The sequence below is a fragment of the Haliotis rubra genome, unplaced genomic scaffold (assembly GCF_003918875.1).
Source record: "Haliotis rubra isolate DU_JTF1 unplaced genomic scaffold, ASM391887v1 Scf6, whole genome shotgun sequence".
Taxonomy (NCBI): domain Eukaryota; kingdom Metazoa; phylum Mollusca; class Gastropoda; order Lepetellida; family Haliotidae; genus Haliotis; species Haliotis rubra.
This window is the reverse complement of record NW_025767301.1, coordinates 2,388,455-2,408,501: the sequence shown is the minus strand read 5'-3', so window position 1 is coordinate 2,408,501 and position 20,047 is coordinate 2,388,455. Positions and strand designations below refer to the sequence as shown.

The following is a 20,047-nucleotide window of genomic DNA, read 5'->3' as shown; positions in this document are numbered from 1 at the left end:
ACGTGTGCCAGGTATTTAGTGCTATTGCACTGAGATAACATGCCACAGCTGCACTTGAATACCTGACTCTTGATAAGGTGTACAACCAGGCAGAGAAACAAAAACCCTCTCTTGATAAGGTGTACAACCAGGCAGAGAAACAAAAAGTATCTTTCTTTCAACATGGCCTGGAATCAAACCACCCATCCTCTGTTGATCTGGTTTCATAATTTCATCTCATAGTTGAACTCATTGCATGCATAAGAGAATTGTGGAACTACAGCAACCTCCCATATGTACAGTAGTAAACAAGCTTCACAGAAATTTGAACAGGTCTACGTCAACTCTTGTAAGAGGATTGCGTGGTCAGACAAAATGGCTTGGTTGACGGTCACCATCACAAAGCTGGAATACTGCCAAATGTAGCATTTAGCAAACAAAAAAATAAACAAATTCCTTACCATTTCATTGGCTAACCAAGCCATTTAAAAAAACCGATTTTGCCTTTATATACATAACCCCCAGAAAAGTCCACCTCCTACAGACTTTTCTGATTGGTTGATATTTCAGTTTAATGGGATTTTCTTGTTATAACATTCAATCTGTGTATTAGTGGTGGCCCGATTAATTGAAATAATCGAAGATTGGTCGCAATGACTAAACGACCGAGCAATCGATCATGTTTTCTCATAATCGAACACAAACAATTTTGGAACACTTATTTTGCTTTAACAATATTTTTCACAAGGTTGGTTTTGTCGGTTACATTTCAAAAGCACAACCAGCTCGTTCCAAGTCAGGATTGAATTTATCTTAAAGACTCCAAGAGCTTTAGGTTCCTAACATACTAGTCATCCTTTAAAGATGTAAAATTTGCAAATGCATTTTAGGCAATTTGAAAAAAAAAACGGGAAAGAACTACATGTTTTTTTAATATTTTTTGTGCATTAAGAAACATAATCAGGAAAGTTTGATAAATGATGCAAACCAATTATTTTCGATGATTGATCGGTTGTGATGAACCAATCATCAATTATGAGATTTTAACCAATTGCCAACACTACTGTGTATCTTCCAGAGTGATTCTCCATTGCAAACGCACAAAAAACACAACACTCATGGCAGCAGGATCACTTCATTTGACTCTTCAACAATGATGATAACATGCAATATCACAAGTAATGCTACACAAGGTACACACCTTTCGATTCCTACAATCTGCTTACATGACAGTTCTAATACATGATACATCTTTCTGCATGTCTGAACAACTGAATACAATAATCTGCTAGTCATTATATTACTCTGATTTAACATCACAACATTTTCTAATTGATTCTTATCTGTCAGGTATAAAAAGAAAACATACATTTGTGAATGTATACTAGTCAATGTTTGATAGGGATAATTGGATATGTCGTTCTATTTACATATACACTTGACATGACAATCAGTTTTGTGTATAATGGCAAAAAAAAGGTATTCCTCTCAAAAGTTGAGTAGTATATATCGGTACTGTGCAATGACTGAAGAAGTCAAAGAGTTTCATCACATTGATAAAGGAATCACTATCTGAGTTGACAACATTCTGGTTCTGCAACATCTGCTCAGTGGAATATGGTTCATAAATGCATGATGAGAAACACAGAATTTCTCTTGCCCTGTAATCCTAGGGATCCAGATCAATGCTGGGGCGGGGGGGGAAAGCCCAGAACATTGGTGCCAGATCACTGGTATAATCCTGCACAGAGAAGCTAGGTGTGTGACAATCACTTGTAACAGTTTGGGGTAAAACTATACTGGACAAAAATAGTTAGGGATATATGTAAATTTTGAAATTATGAATAATGATCTATTTATTCATTGACACACTGATAACATATCAATCACAAAAATACCAATATCCCTAACTTATTTTGTCCAGTATATTTGGTACATCTTCATATGACATGCATCATAACAATTTGCTAGGATTTGGTTGTAAGTTGTACCTATGGGATACCAACAAATGGATGTTCTGATGACAGTTGTTCCTATTTATAGTTTCACATTCAAACTGAAAAAAGCAGGTGAATACACCTTGGATGCACTGTACAAGCTCATTTTTGTTCGATTTTAACAGGAAACATAAAAGTGTTGTGGTGAAGGAAGCTTCAACATACTTTAACTGTATCTGGAAATGTTCATCCTCTTTGCTTCTACTCTACTCTTGTTATGAAAACAGTCTGGCAGTTAACCTCTGGTCCAATGCCACAGTCTACTAAAAATCTGTTTTGTCTCATAAACTTAGCTGATAATACTCATATGATGACACTAAGACGTAGTAAAAATAATGCAAAGAGCCAATTTTGGGCCAGTTGATTCAAAAGTTGTTTGCATTAACTGTGGAAAAGAAGCCATTAAAATGGAAAAACTTACAGACTTGAAGTGAAAAACCTGCATCCCAAAAAATCTAGAAATGGCCAATTTGAGCCATAAAATGTGTACAAATCAAATCCTGTTACCCTGTAATAAATTTCATTTTGGTTGTTGTTAGAACTGCTTCCTCCTGAAGATGGCAACAACATAAATGTGGCAAAAACATAGATTCATGAATGATTAAAATATGTAAATGTATATGCAAAACCATGTAAGTGAAATGGAGGACACAAACTGTATGAAAGTGAAAGAGAAGGGGCCATTCCATATCAAAGCTTGGAAACCTTTTAGGTAAAAGAATAAATAAAATTATTTTTTTTACAAGAAAATATAAAAAGGATGTGTAAGGTTACCTTGGGTGATGGCACTTCTGTCAACAAGAATGTCTGAAGTGATCACAGCTATATGTTTATAAGCCAGCAATTTCCGTTGCAATAATGACAATGATTTACCTACAATCAGGCGACCTGTACATTACATGCATCAATACAACATTAAATACTGACTTGCAAACATAAATGGATATCCTACTGAAACATAAATACTGACTTGCCACGCAAATGTTTCCTTATAACAAAAATGGACATCCTACAGAACAGTAACAATACCAAACAAACAGTCTTCTGTTTTCAAGGACAATGCTACAGCCTATCACATTCAAATGAGATCTTTTACTACAACACCACACCCCTCTGCATGAAGGTGACGCCTCCACTTGAAGGTCATCAAGTAAACTTTCTGATCAGTGTTGTGGCTTATAAACTTTTTTTTTTTCTTTCTAATTTGTCTCATGTTGAGGAGTCCTCAGATGTTTGTACAGAGAGGAATCATATCAGAATAAAACTTCACACAAATGAAATTATAATAAAAGCTTCTGTATAACACTCCATCTCCTACACTAGGCAGGTAACACATATCTCGCCAGATGTGTGTGCAAAGTGAAAATTATTAAAAATCAAGTGTTCTTGTACCAAATTTTCTTTACCAGATAAACATTCCGTGTATAAAAATGCAAATAAACTATCTTCCAGCACCCATGTACTCTGAACAGCAACATCTCTGGTTACACAGCTCGACAACACAATATAAACACGACGAATATCAACATAGGTGAAACCGACTTGATTTATGAGTAGAACAGTGTGTGGCAATGGGCATGACACATTTTGATCACAAAATATTGAATGTTCGATGACCAACATATTTCTCCTCAAGGATTTTAGGAAGCATTCTTCTGACACTGGCCGAACTGTACACTTTCAGTGCTTATTCCTGTGGTGTAAGACCATTTGGAATGCATCATTCATCAAGTGAGTGACCATGGAGGTACATTAACATTAGTCTTTGGTTCAGGAAGCTCTCAAATATATTCTAAGCTCCCTGGGGAGAATACCAATTAATTATTAATGAAACTGGTCCTATATGCTATCAAACTAATAATTTTAGAGTTATCATAATGACATAATATGAGGCATTTTATGAGGCGAAACATCCAACACAGTTCCTGATATTTAAGACCATATTTAATTATTGTTGAAGGAAATATCTGAGTACAGTCATGTTTTAGATTAGGTGTGATGTTTAACATTGCTATTTCAGGCTGATAACTGTCCTGGTTTTCTGTCAAACATCTTATTCATACTCTGAAAACGACATTCTATTGCACAATATACTGTCTTCAAAGAAAACTTCTCAAAATAGATTCTATGTAAATAGGATTAGTTCTGCAGAAACTATAAGGCATTCCTCTACTGAGTTGGGGCCACTTGCACAAGAAAAATGAAAAATCACTGGAATTCAAACAATTATGCTATTCAGTACCAGTCGGAAACCAATAAAAATGACTTCATAACACACCACTGAGGAGCAAGGTATCTTTCAAGTTTTGGCTCAGTTAAATATCCCCTACTCTCCAAACACAGACATTCCACTCATCTACCCTCACACACATTCGTCAGAGCTCTAACTTCCACAGCTGGAAGGAAGAAAGTTGCTCACAAAAATGCTCAAAATTTCACAATCCATTCCTAGTCATTTTTCTTCTCTTCAGCTGGTTTAGGATCTGTTGCCGTGGTGACCGTTTCTTGGTTCTCTATGGCTGGAGTATCACCTTCTGTTGCAGACGCTGCAGTAATGGCTGCTTGATCTTCAGTTTTGACGTCTCCATTTTGTTCAAACATATCCTGGCTTGTTCCATACTCATTAACCCTCTTTGGATCAATCTTGTATATATAACGCTGATAGACATATATGAAAAATATCACATCTGAAAAGGAAATATAAATCATGAGAATTTGAAATATATTTTTGAACTAAAAAGGTCATGATTCCCTTAATTTGTGTAATTTTCTGAAACGGTCTACAGAACAAAGGTCAATAGCCATGTTTTATTTCATTCATCCAAAACATGTCACATGCAACATACTTTGATAATCCATCACTTGTCAAAAACATAAAATATGCTACAATTGATAAATTCTTCAGATTGTTTTTTAGTGTCATACATCAGCTGGATACATAATACTACTAGTCAATACATCTGTCTATCTTAAACATACAAGGGTTCACTAAAACCACTGTCTGTATTCAAAGTGTACGTGTATTCAAAGTCTATGTACATACTACGTTCCCCCATCATGAATTCACTGGGCCAATAAGCAGAGTAATGGTGGTGTATGTGAATCCATGTTTAATTCTTGAAGTCAGTTATTCCTACTGTGTGAACTCTACCGACTTCCATTTTGTGGTGATGTTGGTCTCTGTAGATGAGAAATCTGCCATTGGTGTTAAGCGGTTGACTTTGTGTGCTGATTCTGAGGGTGAGGGTTTGAATCCCAGATGGGACTCAACCCAACAAAAGTACTAGAATCTGAACTTAACTAAGAAAGTGTAATCCCAAATATAACATATAATACCATGAAGTATTGTTTGTTTGTATGTGTGTGTTTCCAGATGGGTACACTATGAAGCAAGGCACTGGGCCTGACCATCCAATCCATTCAGTCACGTCTTACAACCAGCACAGTTTGCTGAGGAGCAATTCTCAATCCCCACAAGCCATGTGATCTAATGACGATGATACTGCTATAATTACAGTTCAAGACTGTTAACAATTCCTTTCAACATGTTCGATGCGAGGCATTGAGACTTACCGTCACGTAAACATCCTAAACGATATAATGTTGGCATCTTAATGACAAATGCAAATATATCATCAATGAATGTGTTGAGGGCCTTGTATGTCAGCATCCTCCATGGTAGATGAGCCACAGACTTCAGCTTGTAGTTAATGAACAGCTGGGGAGTCATCATGATGAAACCTGAAGACAACACAACAGCATCACAATCAGGCATTTCATTCACACCTTCAGCCTTTCACTCAAATATGACAACCCTGCATTAAGATCTGTGGAAACTTTGGGAATGCTTTGGGTGATACCCAACTGTTATTTGAACACACAATAATATACAATTATAGACTCTTGTAGAGGTCGATATCGGTTTTACTTGACCTGAGTAAAACAATATCGACCGAGCTTCGCGAGGTCCATATTGTTTTCTCAGGTCAATAAAAAACTGATATCGACCTCTACAAGTCTATAATTGTTTTATTATATAATGAAAGAGAAAGCGGGTTTTAACATAAACTTTTAATGCACACACTGTGCCATCTATCCGAGTGATCTGATTGGCTGAAAAGCGGGGGAAGCCCCTTCGTACGGGATTCCTTGTCTATTTTTAGTAACCCAAGTCAATATCGTAATTTATCAGAAAACTCAAGTCAATATCGTGTTTTGTAGTCAATCATGTGACGGTATTTTGACCAATCGTGGTACAGGGAAAATACTATCTATATAATAATAGCTTTTGGCATGGAAAATGGGGTTCAACTCTGCAACCTGAATTGGGGCATCTTAGTGAGTATAGTTTAATGTGGCTTATAGCAACATTGCAACAATACCATGGTGGGCTTCACACATTGTACCCACATGGGGAATGAAACCCTGGTCTTCAGAATGCAGACCGAATGTTTTAAATACCTGGCTACCTCACTGCGTCTGCCCCATCAAAAAACAACTAGGTCATCATGCCCCAAATATTAAAGACTGAGTGAGTGAGTCGGGTTTAGCACTGCTTTTTGCAATAACCCAGCAAAAACAAGGCAGGGACACCAGAAATGGGCTTCCCACATTGTACCCACATACATTAAAGAAAGGTTACTTGACAGACAGGGGTAAAGAGGATGGATACAGAAAGATACCATTGATGCACAACATTTCTCTGTGGACAAACACTCACCGAATGTAAGGAGGAACCCATACATCATGCCCAGGACGAAGGAGTACCATCCCTTGTGTTCATTGTAGAGAAGTGAGTACACAGCATAAACTCCCAGTAGGGGGAACAGAAGCCATGACAGGTACTTGAAGGCAAGCTGCAACATCAGGCAAATGTATGAGTGAGTGAGTGAGTGCGTGAGTGAGGTTTATTTCATCGTCATGGTAAAATGCCACTGATATTTGTGAGTGGTTGAGTGGGAGTGGCATGTTTCCAGTCATATTTGTATCTGTTTTGCTCTCTGTAAATTCTATTCACTGTAAAGAGTTGATAAATAAGACTGCTTTAAGTAAAGAGTTATCAGGTGAAACTACAATACGATGACTAAGGATGTGAGCAAATGGTTTTGAATCAAATCAAATATTAAAGTGTTTGAAGGCTCAGATAATTTAGTTCCGCATCATTCAAAATTTGGATGACGAAAAATATGAGACATCATAGCCTTCTTTATGTACTGATTCGGGAACGTCTCTCAGCTCACGTCCAAAATGAGGGAATAGCACAGAGTCTATGGCTACGTCAGATAACTTGGATGACAAAAAATGTGTGACATCATAGCCTTCTTTAAATACTGACTGACTGAGTTTAGTTTTACGCCGCTTTTAGCAATATTCCAGCAATATCACGGCGGGGGACACCAGAAATGGGCTTAACAGATTGTGCCCATGTGGGGAATCGAACCCGGGTCTTCGGCATGACGAGCCAACGCTTTAACCACTAGGCTACCCCACCGCCCCTTCTTTAAATAAGAATTACTAGTAGAGCTTCCTGCATCTACAAACTATGACTCCTACAACAATTTCACAGTTCCTCTAATAACAAAACTACTTTGAAGGGAAAGGAGGTATTTTGGGAAGCCTGTTTAAATAGAATTGTGCAATACAATGAAACAGACAACTTCTGACAGTCAAAACCAATATCTCGTCAAATTTTCAGCAATATTAATCTAGGAAACGTTCCTTTACTTGTTTCAGTGTATAAACACTGATGAATAAATATGACATATGTTTCACATCAGGGATCTTAGGACATGGTTCATTAAGATAAAAAGATATACATAAGATTAAAGGCTCTTAGAAATTCCTTCAAAATAATCAGAGAAAAGCTAGAACATTTCCACCTGTATGTCCTGGGAAAGTCCAAGTAAATCAAGGTCAACATTGTGTACATAAAGTTGCAAGACTTCAGGCTGGTATGTTAATTTGCAGAAATTACAAACATATCAAAATTCTTCTAGAACATGTTAAACATGGTTTTCTAACTTGTGCTGTACAAAAAAGTCTAAATGGGTCAATTGTATAGTATTGAAAGGCTCAGATAATTTAGTTCCGCATCATTCATGATTTGGATGACGAAAAATATTAAACATCACAGCCTTCTTGTTATTTGAAACAAAGTGAGTGTTGATAAGATATCCAATTGTTTTTCAGACAACACATTTAATCAGAGTTAAAGGTAGAAAGAATTCTGACTCTACAATCTATAAAGGTATACTGACAATCCAGTCAAATAATAATTGTGAACTATTTGGAAAATAAATAAGACTAATTTTGACTATTGATAACCTAATTTCTTCACACAGAGAATTTATTCATTAGGAACATTGAGGCCTTGGGCCCATAGTGCAAAGAAAGCATTTAGGAAGTGATCACTTGAAATACACATTATGTTCGGACAGATATGCATAAGCACACAAACTTCGTATAACATCTTATCAGAGCAAATCAGGGCTAATTATGATACTATAATTATGTTAAGTAAGAAAATAAATCAAGGTTGTATACAAAGTTGCAAAAACACCAAGTATTTTGTTAGATAACGGAAAGAAGGATCAGAGTCAGAAGGCTCAGATAATTAGGTTCCGCATCATTCAAAATTTGGATGACGAAAAATATGAAACATCACAGCCTTCTTCATTTCCTGATAGCTGAACAGCACAGAGTCTATGGCTACCAGGTTCTCATATATATATTGACAGAATATCAGAGTACACAGCTACCATGCCATTGTATATATTGAGGGAATAGCACATAGTGCCACCAGGTTATCCATATATTGTGGGAATCGCACTCAGGCTATAGCATATATTGAGGGAATAGCAGAGAGTATGGCTATCATTCTATGGCAATTATTGAGGGAATAGCACGGAGCATATGGCTACTAGGCTATTGCATATATAGAGGGAATAGCACAGAGTCCACGGTTATCAGATTATGACACATAATGAGGGAACATCACAGAGTATATTTCCATCCTATATACGTCATCTACTCGAGGAACAGCAAAACGCTATCAGGATACACCACCACCCCAAATATATGCCACCTTTCATTGTAAAATGACCCCTACTTACAGTATCATATTTCTTTGTCATAGATTCAGTGTAGCTGGACTTGTCTCCCAGGGTCAACCGAGGAAACACTCCTAGGAGAAGATTCTCTCTGTCAAACTGAAAATACAAGATAATTCAAGACTGAACATGGTCTAGATTACAAGTTACATATATATGTCATTCCTGTACAGACCCACAGGAATTTGTGGCTGAACACTGACTGTGATGTACAGAATGATCTTGGGCGTACATTTGCTCAAACTTTTGCGGAACTACAGTATAGCAGTCAGATGTACCACATCAACTATTACTAATATTTACTACTGATTACCAGCTGAACATAATATCAACACTAAATGCAATGTAATTTGTAAAATCATACTTGGAGACTTGTGGTCATAATCTATACATTACCTTGACATTGACAACTTTGTGGATCTTCCAAATCTCAATACACAGTCCAACGAATACACTGATCCTGACAACAGTGTTTGTTTCGTTGTCCATGACGTACAGCAACACAATGAGTGACTGGAACACATTGAAGAACACAGAACGCACCGACAAGCCCTCCAGAGACTTGCGACTCTTCCAGAACTGAATATCTGCAACAGGAACAATTACCTGTGACAAGCGAACGATTTCGATTTTCTGCACGTTTAGCAAATTTCACCCATTACTCCAGATGGGTAAAGCGGAATGGGATTCACACATTTTTGTCAAATGATGAACCAAACCTAGGATCACCATTTAGCACCATGATCACCATTTATTTTAAAGAAAATGTAGCAATAATGAAAATGATACATGTGGAAACAAATAGATATGATCAAGTACAATCTTGGGGGGAGGGGGGGAGAAGAGAGAGAGAGAGAGCAGTCACATTATTGCATTATTAGAATGCAGGTAGTGAATATGTACTGACTAGTCAGGGAACAAATGACATATGGTTGTTATGGGGGAATACTTACAGATGGTATGGGAGGCTAACGTTTGTAAGCAAACAAAGGGTGATAGTTACTAGTAGTTACTACACTGCTCTGATCATAAGCCGATTTAACTAAATAATGCTAAAGCATATCACCATTTAGTCCAAAAAGTGAACATGGATTATGCCCTTTGATTGCAATGTTTCCTGAACTTACCATTCTTGAAGGCAAGGAACTCAAAGACACTGTGTAGAAGAGACACCACAATAGTCAGGGCAAGAAGGTAGGGGTTGGTCTCCAAGAAAGCTGTCTGAAAACCACACAGTGAGCATTGTTTTGAATGAGTCTTGCTTCAGATGTGGATATGCCACAGGCACTTACATATTTTGATGACAAACCAGGTACTGTAACTGTCATGAACACTGTTTGTTGTTAACTCAATTCTTGATTATTAAATACATACTATTTGGGGGATCATGGGAATCATCATCATCAAATGTGGGAAAGCCACATTAACTCAGTGCACCTAGTGACAGCAAGAGTTGTATGCTCCCCAGGGAGTTGAGATTGATAATACATTGTGCTGTTTGAGACTGACATCCAGTGATTGAGGGAAAAACAAAGCGTTTTTGAGCAAATGATCATCTGTTCAGTATAGTAACCTTCAGTGAATCCTGATCGTCGTCATTCTCCTCAATGAGGTCGCTCCCCATGAAGCTGTACCACTTGCTGCGCATGCCCTGTGCAGCATAGATCTGCCAGCGGAACAGGGAGATGGGGCTGTACGTCAGGGTCAAGTTCAGCTCCCTGCATACAATAAACCGAAACTACAGCAACATTCAAACCCACCACATCTAAAACAAATATGTGTATCTTTTCACAGACTTATTCATATTTTCTATAATCATGATTATTTCTTTCACTTCTTTTATTCCAACAAATAATAGATTAAGCAATAACATTAATGGTGAAAAATACTCAAAATCATCAAAGAGTCTATAATCCTATCATTCAGTTTATGTGAATTCAGCATCCACACTTATCCAGCATAAATTATTGAGTTCAAATTTCACATCGCCATGGCAATACTGCAGCCATATCCCCATGTTATTAATAATTTCCCTGGATACTTTCACCATGATAACTACGCCACTACCACCGTCAATGTCCAACTTGGCACAGGCTGACTATTGCTCAAGACAGTAACAGATTAGATGGCTATATTCAGCATTACGCCATCTGAATCACCTCTAATGGGTTCAGTGTGATGAGTGAATACTAAAGCCTCAAGACTAGTCACTGTCCTTAAGGCTTATAAGATTCAGAATTCCAATTATGAGAAGCATACTACTATACTGTGCAAGACATGCATATTTGAGAGGTGAGGAACATACGTGACTGTGTCGTTGACAGGCATGTAGTGACTGTTGAGGTTCCAGTAGTCATTCAGATACAAGACTGGGTAGTACTTGTCAGTACCAGGGATGAAGTCAATAACTAAAATATCCAGAACAAACAGGAGATAACGTAAAGCTGATATAATGCCAACTCCACATAGTCATTATGATATACATGCAGAACAATTCACAAGAACAACTGTGTTTGTGTCTCCAAACAAACATACAACTACAAGTGTCAAGAAAACTTTCTACAAGTGGTTACAACATCAGCATGGGTTGTGAGCTCACGAGTTATATTCTAAATGGTTTATTTGGTGCAGGAAAAGAGTCATTTATGTCACTGCTGCTTGTCTTTAGTTATGCCAAAAGTGCTTTAGCAAAATTTGAGTAATATCACAGCAGGGGGCACTTGAAATAGGTTTCACCCATTGTACCCACGTGGGGATTAGAAATCCTTCATATTTAATAAACCAGGCAGATGATTGGTAATTGTTGAATTATGCTCCATTTAATATAACTCCTGTATTGAAACACAAAGACCCATTGCTATGAAGAATGAAGAATATTTTAGTTTCTTGTTTTGAGTTGTTTTGCTCTCTGCTTTGTTTTCAGCAAATGGAGAACCTGTAGGACCAATTAAATAACACTCATGCAGTGTTCACGAATAGCGGCTGACCCTCTGACAAATCCGGCAGATTCGCCAAAGGTCTGATAGAAGTCTACAACCCGCCGGCCCCAGTGTCTGACTGTATATTTCACAATGACTTTGACTGAAGTTGTTATATGTGACATGTGACACTTGTTTGCTGTTTATAAATCATATGTTTTTTAATAATTTCAATGCCAATTATAAGAAATGTTAGATCTGAAATGTGTGTTTAATTTTATTCTTTGGGTCCTGAGAATTTTCAATGGGTCAGACAGACATCTGAAGCTTACAGGACCCAATGTCCTGTTACTTCGAAACACCATTCGTGAACACTGCTCATGAAAATGATTACTGAGACTCACATTCATCAAGAGGAGCTGGAACATGGCCTTCTATCCAAGGGGAGTAGTCATCCAGTAGGTTGATGGTCATGTTGGGATGCCAGTGAGACAGAACCTCAAAGGAGGAAGAGTTCTCTCTCTGTCAGTAAACAAAGTAGAAACACTTAGAGATTGACCAATAATGTTCCAAGAGCACTATGACTGCTGTCTAAGTCAGTGATTCAGTTCAGTCTTGGAATAAGTGGGACAAAGCTGAAAGTGAGACACTTCATGGACATTTCGAGGGAACTCATCAGGAGCTAAAGGCGCTGTCACTCCAGTGGTCATTGCTGAAGCTAAACGTTGATTCAAACCTCTGCAACTAAGTATAACTTCTGGACCTTGGCTCTGTTAGGGATGCAAGGGGCTGTGACATCTTTGACTGATGGGCCACATATCCCGATGATGGTACCTAGCTATGATCAAGGAACACCAGGTATCAGATTCTTTTTCAGAAGTCCTCCTTGGGTACTGATAAGCATTAAAATGACCATTATAAAATCCTATGACAGCCTGTAACAATATTTTAATAAAAATATTTACAAAACAAAAAACTTGTTTTTGTCGTGTTTGACCACCCCTACAGGGCCCCTACAGCCAAGAGTAGGTAACTCTTGCCGCCGACCTCGCACCTCACTTTTCATGCTGTCATTTCTCAGGAAGGATGTGCGTGTGTTCATTCTCAGGAATCTTACCTGTATTTTTTTTTTATGTCAATATGAGTGAAAAGGATTCAAATACTGTATGTATGGTTCCTTTCTTTACACACGGGCGTTATGGAATTTATATGTAGGTATTTTCATTCATAACTTTGCCGAAGGGTCGAAACTTCCAGCCATGTAGCAGGCAAGATGGCTGACCATGCGGTTTTCTACTCCCTTCTTTCATTTTTGTAGTGCTATGCTTCTTTATGGTCAGGCGTTCTATATAATTCTTTCATAATAGATAATTGGCTTTCCCTAATTTTCTCGCATTCAGTGTAATTGCGGTAAGTCACGGTTGAGTACTTTCGTATTTCGGGTATCTGGGCTCAGGATCCCCCGTCCAAAACGTTTTCTAACAAGAAGAGTTCCACCTCTTCTTCCTCTGCACCCACGGAAGGAGGGGTCAAGCAAGCAGGAGGACAGACGCTCCATGGATGTTGTTCTCGGCCCTAGCTCTGGCTCTGGGCAGCTTCCACACGACGAAAACACGGGTCTAGTTCCATTGTCGTCCGGCGTCTCCTGTTCTCCTGTATGGGACCTCTGTGTGCACAGGGGCTGCCAATCGTCGACGTCCTTGGGTCAGCCTATTCCTTGGGTCAGCCTATTCTCTTTGGGAAACCTGCAGGAGGCATGGCAGTTTCTGCTTTGGTTTGACCAGATAGACATTCGGGTGATGCCTGTTTATCTCACGGGGTTAGAAAACGTTTGTGCAGATGCGCTTTCACAGCGTACACTAGCCCCCCTCTAGGTCCATTGTCGTCCGGCGTCTCCTGTTCTCCTGTATGGGACCTCTGAGTGCACAGACGCTGCCAATCGTCGACGTCCTTGGGTCAGCCTATTCTCTCTGGGAAACCTGTCTTGTCAGGCTTTTCCCTAGGGTCTCGGCACAGGTTCGAGCCATGGGTTGGTCCAGCCCGGCACCTTGGCCCTCCTCGAACCTTTGTCTCTTTCATTGGCTCCCTCTTCCAATTATTCAGAGTTATCTCTGGAGACAGAGAGTCCGCTCCTGGAGGACCATGATGAGAAGGCCATGGAAGAGGACGATGGCAGGGAGGCGACGGGGAAAGTTAGCTTCTTGCTCGGTTCATCCCTGAGGCAGGTGCACGATAGGATAGCCACCGTCCTGCCTCAGGTGGTCGACCCTTCCGACAGCCCCGACCCCACGGAGTTCAGCCTCCCCAACGAGGTGTTCGCTCCGTGTAGGGTGGCCGAGACACAGCTCCCTGTGGTGGATGACAACATCTATGTGTCGCAGGCAGGGTCGCAGGTTACTTCACTTCACCACCAACGGGGTACTCCCGAGTGTCTGAGGGTGCGACCTATACAGCAGGCGTTAGCGCAGCTGTGATCTCACTCAGATAGTTATGAGAATGTTCTCCAGACTCCACAGTTGTTGATTCCTCACTTGCAGTGGCGGACAGACATCAGGAACCTATCCAGGGGGATACCCCTGTAAACCCTGACGACATCACTCTCGATTCAAACGTTTCCCTCACAGGTTGGGGCAGGATTCTGGGTGACCTCACAGTATCGGGCCTTTAGTCAGAGAATGAGGCGCGCCTGCACATCAATGTGCTGGAATTGAGAGCAGTCCGGCTAGTATTTGAACGCTTTGTGGATCAGGTTTGAAGCCGTGTTGTTCGTCTTGAGATGGACAATCAAACGGTGATGACCTATATCCTCAAGTAGGGCGGTACAATGTCCCTGTTGCTCCTGCAGGAGGCACGGCAGTTGCTCCTTTGGTGTGACCAGATAGAGACATTCGGGTGATGCCTGTTTATCTCCCGGGGTTAGAAAACATTTGTGCAGATGCGCTTTCACAGCATACACTAGCCCCCCTACGAGTGGCAGCTCAAGCGGGGGTATTCAGGATTATCCCCCGGTTGTAAGGGTCATTCAAGGTGGATCTGTTTGATGCTGGGGTGACGAATCAGATACTGGTGTTTTGCTCTCGGATACCGGATCCGAGGGTGATCGCCTCCGATGCCTTCCAGCTTGATTGGACGGACAGGGTTCTGTGGGCGTTTCCACTGATACCCCTGATTCCCAGCGTCCTCTCGCAGCTTGCCACCCAACCAGATCGACTAAATGTGCTCCTTGCACCTCTTTGGTCGGCGCAACGCTGGTTTCTGGTAATCATCAGGTTTCTGGCTCAGCCTCCTGTACTATTACCCTTTCGACTGGACCTACTAGATTAGAAGCCGGTCTGCAGAGGCCCTGAGGGGCCCTGAAGGGGTGGTGGAACAAGACAAAAACAAGTTTGTTTTGTAAATATTTTTATTAAAATATTGTTGCAACTGTCGTAGGATTTTAAAATGGACATTTTAATGCTTATCCATACCACAAGGATGATTTTCTTCAAAGAACCAGTAACCTCTACAGGTTTATACGAGTTTAGCCATACTTCAGGCTCATACCACCCTATTAAACAGTCCACATGCATGATGAGGTACCCCTTTCTTTAGCCTTGAAGCATTTGTATTCACAGAAGCCAAAGTTGATGAAAACCAAAAGAATCCCGAAAAGAGAGACAACTGGGAAAGGGAACAACTTCCTTTGACAACAGAGTCAACATGTCACTGGCATTTACATCTTGGTAGGTCTCCAGTTATGCCTCTTGGCATTGTACCACAATGTGTTGCCAGTCTTCACTCTAACCCACTGGTTGACTGGCCTATTCCATCTCATTTTCTTGGCCAGCTTCATCCCTTAATCTGGACACTCTAATGGGCTCCCATTGTGAGCCTGGTCAATATTGCTATTATAAATTAAAGAGGACATGACTGATTTCACTTGACAGCTGAATCATTTTATCCTGAATACCAATAAAAATCTAAATAGTTGTCTCCTAAAGGAAACTGCACATGCGAATTCACAGGAATCTTAAGCACCCATCTCTCATACAGCCACAATTATTAAAAACCACAGTGCTTCCACATACCTTGATAAGATCAGGATGTACATCTGTCTCTCCCGTGAGCAGATTAACAGAGTTGTGGTAAAAACGTTTCTTGAATTTGTTCAGGCCTAGAAACAAAGGAATATTGTCATTAGTATTGGAAAAATAATATGTGTTTATGGTTAATGTTATTTGCACAGACATAAATATGTTCACATACATGATACATTTGTTAGATTGTACAAATATATACAAATGCAGATAACTGAATGCAATTAATCTTCCTGACATACAGGACAGTGTGAAGGACATCAGCAATATTCACGCTATACGATGGCAGCCTGTAAATAATCAAGTCTGGACCAGACAATCCAGTGACTGACATCATGAGCATTGACCAACACAATAACACAATTGGGATACTGGCATGAACCAAGTTAGCAAGTACAACCATCTAATCCCATTGGTTGCTCTTTCGAAAAGCATGGGTTGCTGTAGACCAATTCTAATCTGGATCTTCATCGTAGTAAGTTGTAGGGATGAGGAGGAAATTTCTACATAGCCCAATCCTACATGCAACAGTATGGTATGCTGCCTATGCAACTTTAATACCCTGTATTAAGGATCAATGTGCTCTGAAATGTCAGAAGCTATAGTAATGCAAACCTTGCAAACATGTACATGTACCTACGTTTGGATCTGTACACGGTTGTTTTTCTGGAGAACTTCCCCTTCTCGTCAGGGTCAGGCAACTTTCCAGCTTTTACAAAGTAGACATGTAGATACACTGATCCGTTGTTTTGAATAGTCTGAAAATATGATTTTTCCATTCCTGACATGAACTTTGGTCCAAAGTATTTTCTAAGGCTATCATAGAAATGACTTCTATTAACATCTAATTTTGAGCATTGTTGGAGTGATTTTGGCTCAGGAAAATGTCAACAGCACATTTTCGAGATATTGGTAAACTTTTGGTGGGAGATTGACAAAATTGACAAAATATCTCCAGGACATTTTCGTTTTTGACACGTCAGTGTCCAAGAATATGAAACCTGAAACCCTGATCCTTGTCAAGAAACATGCAATACAAAACCATGTAGGCCAAATTGCGATTAATTTCCGTAACAGTCTATGTGACATACAGAACATTGTAATAAAGTGCATTATAATTATCAAAACATCAAAAACAGGATGTGCATAGCTTAGTCATTCTTCCCAAACTGAGGTTTTACTCCTTGAAGAATTAACATATTTTTTCTCTGCTATAAATCGGTTACAATTTGATTTTCGTCATGTAATCAATATGCACACACCGGCGTTGCCTTGATCCTGTCACTGTGGACATATGACCCATCCCCATCTGGTCCACTGGTCCAGTCTCCATACACAAGTGCCCGTTTTGTCCAAAACAATGCATCAGGATTCTTGAAGTCTGTGAAGTATTCTTGCTCTGACACATACACGTACATGTCCTGCAACAAATATTACACTGGCAACAAACTGATACTAGGATACAACTTCTTATCATGAAACAATGTTTTAGTAAAATCAGAACTCATTTGTCTTCTACAAAGTATGAATCCTTTAACAGGTTACAAAACCACCTCTATATCATGTATATAGCTGGGGTTGTTTTAGTAAAAATTAATGTGGTGCCACTGCACATCATTCAAGCTTTGAAAAAGGTTCTCATTCAAACCCTTGTCTTCTACAAAGTAATAAATCCTTTAAGGTCTATAATATTTTTGACCTTTTCACTGACAAGGTATATTCATTAAAGATAATGCAACATATATTGTGTAGGAAATGAACATTTATTGCCACAGTGGTCTGATATTGGCTCATCTCAAAATATATGGGATCGGTAAAAACCTTACAATTTGTTTTCTTATGGTCCTCAGAAAATTACAATTTGTTTTCTTATGGTCCTCAGAACTTTAGTAACATTTCATTTTTCAATAAAATGTAACATCTATGATAATGTTTGATTGTTTCTGCATAAGATTAGATTAGCAGATAAGTACAAACATGTTTAGTAAATTGTAATCAGATCTGATTTCTAAATTTTGTCAAACATAAGTTATCAAATCTAATGATCAAGGTTTCCCCTCCTGATACAAATGATAGCCAGCAGCTTTTCAGTGAATACATCAACTACAAACCATTCTCATTTCTTTTGAATACACATTTGATGATGGCTTCTGCATGACAGATGATCCTGCGCTCCCATCAGAGGTTGTATTTGTTTGGGGTGAACGTTTGAAGAGACTTGCAATAAAATAGATGAACAACATGCGGACAACCAGCGTCTTCAACATTGACCACATGTTTTGTCTGGGGGCAGGCTGCTGGGCCGGCTAAAATGAAGTAAGCAGAGTTGAAGCAAGGAGAAATGGTATCAAATATTTTTGAGCTTATATAGTGACGTTCATGATTGGTATATACAGTCACTGACAGGGTCTTAGCACCATAAAAAAGTGCAAAGACCCCGTCAGTGACTGTATATACCCAGTATTTTGCATTACATTATATATATAAATAAGCCCTTATGGATACAACTGGATAACATGATATTATGGACTGGAACATGTATAACCTGACTTAACATCATTTTGAACATCAATCATCATCCTATTAACCATGATGACATGACATAAAATTCTCTTGGCACAGACCACTGGTGAGGTAAAAACTTCACCAGTCAAGACATGTTCAACACATTCAAGATGGCAGTGTTGTAAGTACTAATTTGAAAATGTTGAATTGAAAACACACTTAGTGACAGCATAATTGTTCTAAATTTTGAGACAATCAATTTAAAATGAGCCAGAAAGACTTGACTCCTGCAAATATGACTGATGCAGAAAGCAACATATTTTTGCTATCAAAAGTTATTCCTTTTTCTGAGATACTTGCGAAGTTAGCCATTTAGAGAGAGGTCTGATTCTGGTAAACAGGGATCAGACAAGCATTAATGTTGCTACAGTCATAAATACTACCACATAAATGAAGGCGCCTTGTTGGCTTAACCTTCAGCATCCATTTTCACCAGATAACTGCAACAATTTGCTGAGATGTCACTTTAGCCTGAATCCAATTGTTGCACTACCATTGGCGGATCCAGAGAGGGGAAGGGGGTTTCAGGGGTTCAACCCCCCTTTTTGAAAATGACTTAAGACCACATTGAAGATTTTTTTTGCGTTGGCGGAGCCAGTGGGTGGTTCGAATCCCATGAACCCCCACCCCCCTTTCAAAATTCCTGGATCCACCCATGACTACTATATATCTAAAAAGTCTCATAGGTGGAGAAGAGATTTGTAAATCATATGGCACATGCTGGCAAACCTTCCAAACATTTATATCCGAAACCGGCTTAGAGAGCAGCATATATCTGAACAATGAACGGATAAGAGGGATACCATCTGCGATCTAGTCCAAAAACCTAATATCGCATTTGCTTATCGAAAGGGATTCGTTAAATCATATCTTACGTGTGTCCCTCCACCTGCCATGTTAGCAGTTATAAATTACCAGCACAAAATCTGATTGAACAAATGAGTTATAACTGATTTATGATTCAGAAAGCATAATGAGCGAAACTCTGCGAGAACCAGGGCAGGTACATGAGTAATCAGCAATGAAAAAGCGAACGCGAGACTTCGATTTCTCATCATGAGTCATACAAATGAGACACATCTAAAGTCAGAAGAAGTAGCTGAACCTGGGCAGACTGGTCGGTTCCATTTTGGACTTGAGTTCCATCCCCATTCCCAGTAGAAACGGTTGATGAACTTTCCACGGCATTTTCAGTACTCGTGTTTTCAGCCATCTTGTTGAAGTACTCTCCAAATTACCTGAAATGATAGTATGAACTAAACCAAGGAATATTTTTATTAGGCAGTAAAAACCTTGTAAGGAGACTTTTTTTTATATAAATAAGAAGTCTATCTGCTGTTAGATGAATTCACAGGTTTTTGAATTGTCACTACAATTTAATAATATTTCGGTTCTTTGCTAGT

At 39.2% G+C, this 20,047-nt stretch overlaps 1 protein-coding gene across 1 annotated transcript; it reads right to left on the bottom strand.

Annotated features, from left to right (window-relative positions):
- Positions 1-1,100: 1,100 nt before the first annotated feature.
- Positions 1,101-20,040, bottom strand: LOC124255291 (cleft lip and palate transmembrane protein 1 homolog). Its single transcript, XM_046689164.1, has 14 exons — positions 19,750-20,040; positions 18,191-18,385; positions 17,342-17,500; positions 16,720-16,837; positions 16,071-16,156; positions 12,408-12,525; positions 11,391-11,493; positions 10,659-10,803; positions 10,213-10,306; positions 9,482-9,672; positions 9,089-9,184; positions 6,697-6,832; positions 5,550-5,717; positions 1,101-4,663 (listed from the first exon to the last, which is right to left on the bottom strand). Exons 1-14 carry the CDS (start codon positions 19,855-19,857, stop codon positions 4,425-4,427), a joined length of 1,956 nt encoding a protein of 651 aa, XP_046545120.1. The 5' UTR covers positions 19,858-20,040; the 3' UTR covers positions 1,101-4,424.
- Positions 20,041-20,047: the final 7 nt, after the last annotated feature.